The sequence below is a fragment of the Electrophorus electricus genome, chromosome 16 (assembly GCF_013358815.1).
Source record: "Electrophorus electricus isolate fEleEle1 chromosome 16, fEleEle1.pri, whole genome shotgun sequence".
NCBI lineage: Eukaryota > Metazoa > Chordata > Actinopteri > Gymnotiformes > Gymnotidae > Electrophorus > Electrophorus electricus.
In genome coordinates, this window is record NC_049550.1 from 13,647,903 (window position 1) to 13,657,892 (window position 9,990).

At 41.6% G+C, this 9,990-nt stretch overlaps 1 protein-coding gene across 3 annotated transcripts; it reads left to right on the plus strand.

The window, feature by feature from the left end:
- The first annotated feature begins 4,280 nt into the window (after positions 1 to 4,280).
- On the plus strand, positions 4,281 to 9,011 carry otx2a (orthodenticle homeobox 2a). 3 transcript variants are annotated; one of them, XM_027013752.2, is made up of 4 exons: positions 4,281 to 4,560; positions 6,233 to 6,541; positions 6,790 to 6,941; positions 7,509 to 9,011. In XM_027013752.2, the coding sequence occupies exons 2-4, from the start codon at positions 6,445 to 6,447 to the stop codon at positions 8,316 to 8,318; spliced, it is 1,059 nt and encodes a 352-aa protein (XP_026869553.2). In that variant the 5' UTR covers positions 4,281 to 4,560; positions 6,233 to 6,444; the 3' UTR covers positions 8,319 to 9,011. The 3 variants fall into 3 exon arrangements, with proteins under 3 accessions (XP_026869553.2, XP_026869552.2, XP_026869554.2); XM_027013751.2 differs by having other exon boundaries at positions 6,386 to 6,541; XM_027013753.2 differs by lacking the exon at positions 4,281 to 4,560 and having other exon boundaries at positions 4,625 to 6,298; positions 6,386 to 6,541.
- The last annotated feature ends 979 nt before the right edge of the window (positions 9,012 to 9,990 follow it).

A 9,990-nucleotide genomic window follows, 5' to 3' on the forward strand; every position in this document is an offset into this window, starting at 1 on the left:
GCGAATGGCAAGACAAGAGAGCAAGTGAAAGAGAGAAAAAATGGGTTTGTCCAGCCAGGAGGAGTTTCCTTGAATTTGAGTATGAAGCATGAAGCTACCTGGATCAGCACAAAAGTGTGTGCGTGTGCGTGTATATGTACGTGTGCACATGTGTGCGTGTGTGTGTGCCTGTGCGCACGTGTTATCAAATACAGTAGTCAGCAAGGATTTATATGCACTTAAGTTTAGAGATCAAAACAATTCTGTTCCGTGTGTGTGTGTGTGTGTGTGTGTGTGTGTGTGTGTTGTGAAGTTGTCTTCCCTGTGTGTTTGCGTGCATATCTGGTTTCTACTCCTGAGTCTTGTTTTGTTCCGTTGGGTCTTTCATCACCCCTCCCCTGTATTTACCCTCCTAATGAGGGGGGCGGGACAACACCCTTGTGATTGACAGCCACGCACTCCCCTCTAATTCCCCCCCACTCCCCAAACACTGTGCCTACCTGTTCCAAGCCCCACCCAACTTCCACTTCTAATTTGCTCTGGTGGTGTTAGTTTGGGAAATGTGTTTTCCAAGAGTTACTTTAAACGCCGTTCCAGTCTTAACAAGGGCCTCTCTCTCTAGCGGTGTATTTTAACTTCATCATCAGGCCATTTCTGAGCTGACGGTGATTTTGCAGGCTAGCCGGATAACTTAAGGTGGCACCAGATTGAACCGAACACAGTTCTGCTGGGATAAGACTTAGACTACCTTAAAAGTAAAGTAGTTTTCTTGTTCACCTATGGATCCAGCTTCAGGTTAGGGTGCCCAGGTGTGGAAGGTGTCATGAGAGTGTGTGGAGGTGGAAGACATAGGGAACCCAGGAGTGCCAAAGAAAACCACTGATGTTTATGAGGGTTTCATTCTAAAGGTGGGCATTGATGTGTATGAGGTTTTAATGATCAAATTAGGCATCGGTGTATATGAGGGTTTAATTCTAAAGGTGGGCATTGCATAATCACAGTGCAAGTCTCAGGTTTCCGCTGGATGTTGGTCACACTGAGTGATGGGTGACTCGTCACCCGTCATGCCCTCTGCTCTCTGCGGGAGGCCAAAAGTCTCAACAACACGTTTAGAAGATCCTAGCAGACAGCCAGGGTTTCGCTGTCCTTATCAGCGCCCAAACATCCCGCCCCAGCAGTCTCTGGGGTGGTGGGTCTGCCTGTGTGCGCTGTAGTTTCCCAGAGCCGGGTGCAGTCGTGAACCACTCCACGAGCGTGGACCCAGAGGACAAGCGTACATTTCTAATCTTGTTGGCCAACGTCAGGCCGTACGCACGGACTGCGCTCTACAGCGCTAGAAAGGCCCATGCAGTGTCATATCGTGTAGTTATACAAGAATATTTATTGTTATTTTTTGATGTGGAGACACAATGTAAATTATTAACTTTCTATCTAATTATTATTATTATTAGCATCTCTGTGTGGGTGTATGGGTGTGTGGGTGTGTGCGAGATACTTTTCTGTATATATTATGTGTTATTCAGAAGACAAAATGATTAGAGAAGTAATGCCACCTCTCAAAACTAGTTTGTCCGCGTGTGTGTATGTTTTGATTCTCAGGAATAAAAACAGAGGAAACCTGTAGGTGTGTCTCGAGAGTGGGTGATAGAGAGCTTTAACTACGTTCAGTAATTTCGGTGTATATAATTAAACATTATGTGGTAGGTGTCATAAACTTACTATCCTAAATATGAACTATTAATATTAAGGTTTCCTATTAGTCTGCGCAGTTGTTTTTGCAGTTGAACTGATTATAAATAGTCTTGCGTGAATTTGTTTGTTGTTTACTATTATATTCTAAGCAAAGGTCTTTTGATTATTGTCCTCGTCCACATTTTTGACAGAAACAGCTAAAGGTTTCTCCTCTGGGTCGCCTGCGACGAAGAGACAGTCACACACCGTTTCATCGGCGCGTGTTCATGTCTTATTCCCATTCTAAAGTGGCCTGTTTTTGGACCATGTGTTGCAAGGTCCGATTATGCGTATTTAATGCGAATACACACCCGAACAAACAAACTCTATCTGGACTGACAGCATATCATTCATTATGCTAATTGTTTCAAGTTGTGGTTTCAAGGGATGGAATCAAGCCCATGTGTATTGACAAGTCACTCGAATGCTTGCGCTCTTTTTAACTAACATTATACGGTGCAAACGAATGTAATTTATTTTAGTTTAATGTTTAATTTGGAACAGATCATTTTTACAGTTTGTGTTTAAAAATAATCTGAAATACCATACCACGTACTATGAAACAATTTATTTCATTCTGCAGTCTTTCTTTAAACATTAGGCCTAATTTGAATTTAACGAAACAGCAAAAACTGACGTTAATCTTTCTAGTGCATGATTTTAGAAAACCGTACCAAGTACTACCGACATTGTTGCTTTATGACTGATCCTTAATTTATGTTCGTGTCACCAGTAAAACACTCCAATAACTGCACTAATACAAAACGTTCGTTTTATTATACTTGCATGTTGCATTTATGTGTTTCCTTTCGAATTCATTAAAAATTGTAGGTTTCAAAATCAATTGCCGTGTCGTGTACATAAAGTACCTACGAGAAATAACTTTATAATCGGCGGAAGAAAGAAAAAGAAAGGAAGAGGGGATGGATGGATGGATGAATGAAAAAAGAAAGAAACGAGATTTTTATTGGCTTCTTTCCACGTTACAAATTCTATGCTTCCTGTAAATCACCCGCGGTAATGGATTGCTGGTCTGTGTATTACGCACGGAAAAGCCTGTTCCCGCAGGTGTTGAACCGGCTGATCTTTAAGAGGCTATAGCCAGAAGAGGAGGGTGTTTAAAAAAAACTGTAACAAAGATAAACCTATCTCCGCGCTCATGCTTTCTGACAACTTAGGGATTTAGCGGGGATTTTATGCATCATCGTTTTAATAAGTACCGACAATTTACAAGAAGTACGCCAATCCCAGGCCGGGCCAAAGAGACCAATCACCCCGGCTAGCACACATCCCTTTAGTCTCCCTGATCCCGCGGCTTTACCGGCTTAGCGCCGGGGAAACTCTTCGGCAGTTCGGGATTAGACAAATACTCCCGTAACAATAGACTTGGGCCACTAGATATCTTGATACATTGGGTATCAATTCCACAGTCTGTAACCGGCTTTCTTGGGGATAACTTTTAAAATATAGACAAATAAGTAAATAGATAAATAACTAAATAAATGTTGCTTTGGGTTCCTCTTTTAGAGATTTTGTAAGGGATTTTGTTCTGCTGTCGCTTCTCGTTTGGAATTTTTGTTGTGTACAATGCCTGCTTCATCAAACCCAATCATTTTTTTTTTTATAAATTACGCACTTATTGGTTATGTCTCGGCTAACAGACATACGTTAATTCTTACAGCGTAGGCCTACTTCAGACCAACAGATAACTTTTCGTCACTTGAGGTGTATTAACGTCTAAATATTCTAACGTGAGCGATTTTCTGGTTCTTAGAAATATGACTACCTATATAAATCTAAGTATTTTCCTCTGTTTTTTCCCTACAAAATATGTAATTATTTAATATATATTCGAATTGTTTCTATTATACTTCATAACAGATTTGACCGAGAAATGCGTTTAAACAAAGTATGAAATGTAAATAATTTTTCTTAACACAACAAACATACTCATATTTTCTAAAAAGAAATTACGTATGCATCTTGATTAAATGTGCACTAAAACACCGTGCATTTTCAGAGTTAGTTAAATGATCTTTATCACCACTACGTACGCAACACATCACTATACCACTGAGATTATTACTTCACTCACTTCAACATAATTTGTTTATTGAGATATTCAAATTAAATAAATTGCTAACTTTGTTTTTAAACCTTTACGCCACGTGCTCTTATTAACCTACGCTTATTTTAATGTGTAAAGTCCGTTTTTTAAATATTTTCTTAGTCGGATGTTTACCAACATTTATCGATCATGTTGATTGCGTATTATTGAAACAATAGGTGTTTAGTTTCGTTACGTTTACGATGTTTTCGTAATGCACCAACTCTGTAAGTTCAAATAAAAAGTGTTTCAATAGTTTACTTTCACGAACGATTCGTTCTTTCGCACCGCAAGTTAACGTGTCGTCACATTTAGGGGCGGGGTCAGTTGGCCGTTCTTGCTCGTGAGTGGCTAGCTCACTCGCCTGTAAGGAAATAATATTCGTTTTGATTGGCTGGGATGGGCGGTTTCGCAGGTATCCTTTACTCTTAGACGGACAGGGCATCAAAAAAGTGATCAATCTCAATTCGTCAACATTGGCAATCACCTTAGCATAGCTCCAGACGCATGTATAAGATGAGTCCGAGACATCTGCTCTTTTTAAGCGACAACGATTGATTAAATGCTGCGTATTGAAGTGGATTTTTATGTTCAGCGTTTTTCTGTGGTCAAGTCTTGACCACAGTACTTCCTTAATTTCTTTTGGTTGTAAACGTTTCGCTAACAGACTTCGATTGCCCGTGAGTAGTTAGTCCCGTGGATGTTGTCTGCGGAAAGTGGATAAATAAGCAAAAGATACCTAGGTAAGCAGCTTCTTTCGTTTATTTATTTGTAATTGTGTTTATTTATTTATTTATTGAAGTTTTGTTTTTAAAATAAATCTTTAAAAATAACTTTAAAATTACAAATTACAACAGACTACTCGCGAGTCTCGAGTGTTGCTTAATTTGTTAAACTAAAAGCAAGTATATCAAGCACCACAGTTAAATATAGTATGCCTGCTGCAACAGTTTTCAGCAATTTGCATATGTAAACAGCAAACTTTTGTTTCGTGAGACGCAAAAAAGTGTCGCAATATCTTTTTCACAGGGACTCTTGAAATTGCATGCATATTACAAGCTTTGCAATTTCGACTGTTTTTTTTTTTTTACTTGTAAATGTATTATATGTTTTAAATAGAGTTCGTGTGCCAACACTGCATGCTTAAGAATAAATTTTATCTGTTCGGGTAACTCAAACGTATGCGTGAAGCGAACGGGTGAGTTTGGCTTTCGGGGGTTGTCATTTATTTAGTCGATAAGACGTATTCTGCATGGAGACCCCTCTAGGCCTGATGTAAATGGATAAGAGGGATGATTGGCGCAGTTGCTGGTAATTTACATCTGGTTAAACCCCGTCTATGGAATCACAGTGGATTCTATAGGCCTCTTTGCAATCCTGCGTTATCTGCGTGGGCTTAATGGAGCTATTCATAGGAATGAGAGCCAAAGAAAAGCGCGCCATGTCATTTACCAAACTTTTGTCTTAATACATTTGTACTTCTCCCCTATAACAATAGCAGTGAAACGAAGTCTGTTCCTCCCAAATAATTTCGATCTGGCGCAGTAAAGCTTGCACGCCGTCCCGCGTTCAACTTGGGCCCTCGAGCAAGAAGCCAGTGAAGTAAAATAAAGCAACAACCCCTTCCTATTGCAAGTATTGTTTTTCTAACGAGTGCATTTGTTTCCTTTTTCACTGTTAAAGGTTACTGGAATAAGCATATGCGTTCTCGTGCGCGCTTATACTCGCCTCCAGAGTGACCAGATGTTTAATGCTACACGGCAACGTATGCTTAAAGTAAATATGCTGTTGGATGTGGAGATGCGGACATTTAATTCTGTCTTCGTTACGCCCGTGCGGTTTAGCTACCAAGACTCCTGTACATTTGTTAATGTAATTTCCCTGGCAACGATAGTTCGCGAGGGACCGTAATTTTCAAAGTTGCCAGCTTTTACGATATTTGCGGAATTTTTGTATTTTATGTAGGCCAAACAACAAAGTGCATAACTGACATATTCTGGCCCTTTGAGCGAAAGAGGTTTAGTCGTTACAAACCAAAAAACTTCCAAGTACCGCTCGTTCTCCCTGCTATAGACAGGCCTGACGTGTAAACGGCCAATTAGTCTTTGAAGTTCTCTTGATTATTCGAGTGTGAAAAGAGTGATTGTTGAGGACAGGTTACTGGTCATATTCCTACTTGATCTCAGCCTAACGACAACTCGCTTTTCTTTTTCAAGAACTGACGCGTTTTGATTGTTTTTCACCCGGGATAATTATGTTCACCCAGGATAATTATGTTTGAAGCTGCCTTCTAAGCGCTTTCTGGCTTTGATGATAAAATGTTGCCATTACATTACAATGCCATTACATTGTAGATGTGTTGAATTTAGACAGGGTCAAGAGAACTTATGCCCTGTGATTTTAAACTTTTTAAAGAACAGGTTGAATTGCTTTGCGTTGCAACTGCAGATGCAAAACTCGCCTGGTATTATTAATGTTAACGTAAGTCAACATTTAAAAACCACTTTTTTTTTTCCATATTACTTGCTACTTATTTTCTGTCTGATCAACATTACTTCATCTTCGCAGGTTTTCGTTCGTGGTAAACTCAGCGGCGCGGACGCCTTTGCCCCGTGAGCGCTGCTAGAATGATGTCATACCTCAAGCAGGCCCCATACGCCATGAACGGCCTGGGGCTCGCGAGCGCGACCATGGACCTGCTGCATCCGTCGGTTGGCTATCCGGGTATGCACGCGGGTTTTCACGTCGCTCCTCTGCGGACTGTAAAGCATGCGTGCAGTTCGTACACGTTTGTGTGTTGTTTTTTTTCCCATTTAGTTCAGTAAGTTCGGCAAACTCTTGGCAAATTGCAACTTAAATTGTATGCACATGCAACTAAATCTAAAGTTTGCTATTCGTTCGAGACGAGTTATTATGTACGTTATTTACCGTGGAAAAAAAAAAATTCATTTCGACTTTTTGTATTTTTTAAGCGAACCCTCGGAAACAAAGAAGGGAGCGGACGACTTTCACGCGCACTCAGCTGGACATTTTGGAGTCCCTGTTTGCCAAGACGCGGTACCCGGACATTTTCATGCGCGAGGAAGTAGCTTTGAAAATCAATTTACCGGAGTCCAGAGTGCAGGTATGCCCACTGACGGTTCATTTTAATCCTATATTACAATTTTAGCTATGCACATTTAAAATCTCTCAACGGCTGAGCGAAGTGGGCCCGTATGACTTAAGAAACCACCCTGGGATTTGGTATGCAGAAGACAGGGTAGTTTAAAGGGACTCTTTCTTTCACACACAAACACACACATACAAACTTCTAAGATAATTTCACGCTGCAGAGCTTCTTTTTGACAACACACTTTAATTAGAAAGAAGTGCCAAAGAGAGAAACAGAAACACACACACACACACAGCTTTTTAAACATTTAGACATTGACTAGACATAAATAGAGCATCCAGGTTTTCAGACCTCACTGAAGATGCTCTGAGACGTGTAGGAGTTTTTTCATGCATCATTAAACAGCACACCCTGAAATACTGCAGCACTGAATGAAGGCTGGCTGGTCTCTACTAGTTTCCCCATATAAATAGTAGCATTAACATTTTTGGATGAAAAATCCCCTGAAGGGCCTATTAAGCTCTTAAGTAGAAGTATGACTGTGTGTGTGTTAATCTTTGGTTCTCTGCTTTCGGGTAGGTATGGTTTAAGAACAGGAGAGCCAAATGCCGGCAACAGCAGCAAAGTGGCAGCAATACCAAAATCCGCCCGGCAAAGAAAAAAGCCTCCCCATCCCGCGAGAGCCCTGGCTCAGAGAGCAGCGGCCAGTTCACCCCTCCGGCCATCTCCAGCACCAACTCTTCCTCGTCCTCCTCTTCTTCCTCCTCTTCTGCCTCCAACCCCTCAGGTCTGGGTGGGCTGGGCATTAGCAGTGGCTCCGCCTCTGGGGCCACACCTGTGTCATCCATATGGAGCCCCGCCCCTATCTCACCCCTCCCGGCCCCGCCCACCCTTCCTGACCCTGCGCCACCCACGAGTGCCTCCTGCATGCAGCGTAGTGTTTCCGGGGGCGGCGGGGCCCCCGGAGTGCCTTCGTACCCTGTGTCCTATAACCAGACGCCCGGATACGCCCAGGGCTACTCCGGCACTACGTCCGGGTCATACTTTGGAAGCATGGATTGTAGCTCCTACCTGGCTCCCATGCACAGCCATCCCCACCACCCACATTCGCACCATCCGCAGCTTAGCTCCATGACAGGCACCGGGGTGTCCGGGCACCACCCACACCACCCGCATCACCTCGGGCAGAGCAATGGGCAGCACCACCCTCACCCGCACCAGGGCTACGGCAGCACGGTGCTGCCATTCAGCTCAACAGACTGTGTGGATTACAAAGACTACAAAGAGCAAGCTGCCACCGCATCGTCATGGAAACTGAACTTCAGCTCGGCAGCGGCAGACTGTTTGGACTACAAAGACCAGGCCGCCTGGCGCTTTCAGGTCTTGTGAGGAGTTTTTTTTTTTGTTGTTGTTGTTGTTGTTTGTTTTGGGGTTTTTTTTGTAAGAAATGACGCTTGTTTTATTTTTGTTGAAAACCTTTTTTTGCCGCCCCCAAAATAAAAAACTTCGAATTTTTACTTTAAAGACATTAAAAGGAGCATGATTTTGAACCCTCTTTGCAAAATGGATTTAAAAGGAAAAGAAAAAAAAGGGGGGATGTCGTGGCGTTAGAGGATTGGTCGAATGCCAAAGGTGTTTTTGGAGTGCGTGTTGCTGTAACCACCTTTCCCGCCTTACTGCAGAAGAGCGTGCGAACTCTGAAGACTAGTTTCCTTCTGTAGCCCTCACCAAAGTTTCTCTAAAATAAAACTTTTGTTTTTCCCAGCAAAGGCTGTAACGTGTACGCTCGCTTACCACACTTGAATAGGCTACCATTTGGCATTTGAAAGACAAAGTACGAATCTCCGAAACATGCTGTCAAGAACCTGTTCGCCTTCTTTGAAACATGACGCACCGACTTGAAGGAAGTGCGGCTCCCGTTCCAAGGGGAACGGGAGGTTTTGTGCGTCTATGAAGGCAAAGATAAATATTATGTCTCCTATATTGTCCTACGATAAATAAATGTGAACCCAACCTCTTTGTTCCTGTAAAATGAGCAAATACATTTTTGCATTATGTATATTAAAATATGTTTTAAACGCAGTTTTGTTTTTGTGTAATGTTCAATAAAGCGGAGCATATAAGTGTTGGATATAATTACTCCAAGACCTAAAGAGACATACTAATGCAAAGCGAGGCTATCTGTCGCTATTCAATAGTGTATATAGGCCTATAAAAGAAATACGTGTAAATTTCATATTTTACTCCTGCAAAAGTGAAGAATAATTCTTTATATTTCCGTAAAAAACCGTTTGATCTGAGCAAGTCAATAGATTAAAAATAGACAATAATTGGGCAATAGACAAAAAAGTATTAAAATTCGTTAATTAGCGCAAGTGGAAAACATTGTACAGTGCACATTTAGTTTAAAATTAAAGTTCTAAACTTCACAGTACGGATTTAGTTTAACACTAAAGCTAAACGAATTTGTTCACCAAGGATTTTATAGAGTATCGCTGAAAACGCACCCCGAATTAAACTTCAATATCCTGACAGGATTTTTTTCCCCCTACATTCTACATGTGCTTAGTATTTAATCAAATATTGTAATTTATGTAATTTATGTACCCTTAAGTGTAGTTGAAATTGCATGCGTCCGCCTCTGTGTGCCTCAGAACGCAGCGTTGCAAATAAATTAATCAATCAAAAGGAAAAAGTTTTGCGCGTGGACAAAGCGATCAAAGACTTAACAAATGACGAAAATAGCATTTAAGTCATATCATCACACAAATACACACGTATTAGCATTTTGGGGGAAAACAACAGGGCCATGTATGAATTTGTTTATCCAACGAAAAAGGGACAAATCACGATTTTAATTAACTTGCAGGGTCCCCCGCCCCTCGCACTCCCCGCGTCATGCAGCTGGGTAAACAGGTTTTCGTAAACGTAGCGGTCGTGTTTGGTCTGCGATATGTGTTTGTGTGTTTGTCTGCTTGAATCCCACCGAGGTTTTTTTTTTCTCCTGATTGACAAACAGCTCGGGATTTGGAACAGCGGCGTCAAGCAGCGCTGCTAATCA

Coding starts and splice junctions, on each gene's coding strand:
- otx2a (XM_027013752.2), top strand. CDS start 6,445: ATGATGTCATACCTCAAGCAGGCCCCATACGCCATGAACGGCCTGGGG. Junction 6,542..6,789: donor TCCGTCGGTTGGCTATCCGG/GTATGCACGCGG, acceptor GTATTTTTTAAG/CGAACCCTCGGAAACAAAGA. Junction 6,942..7,508: donor TACCGGAGTCCAGAGTGCAG/GTATGCCCACTG, acceptor GCTTTCGGGTAG/GTATGGTTTAAGAACAGGAG.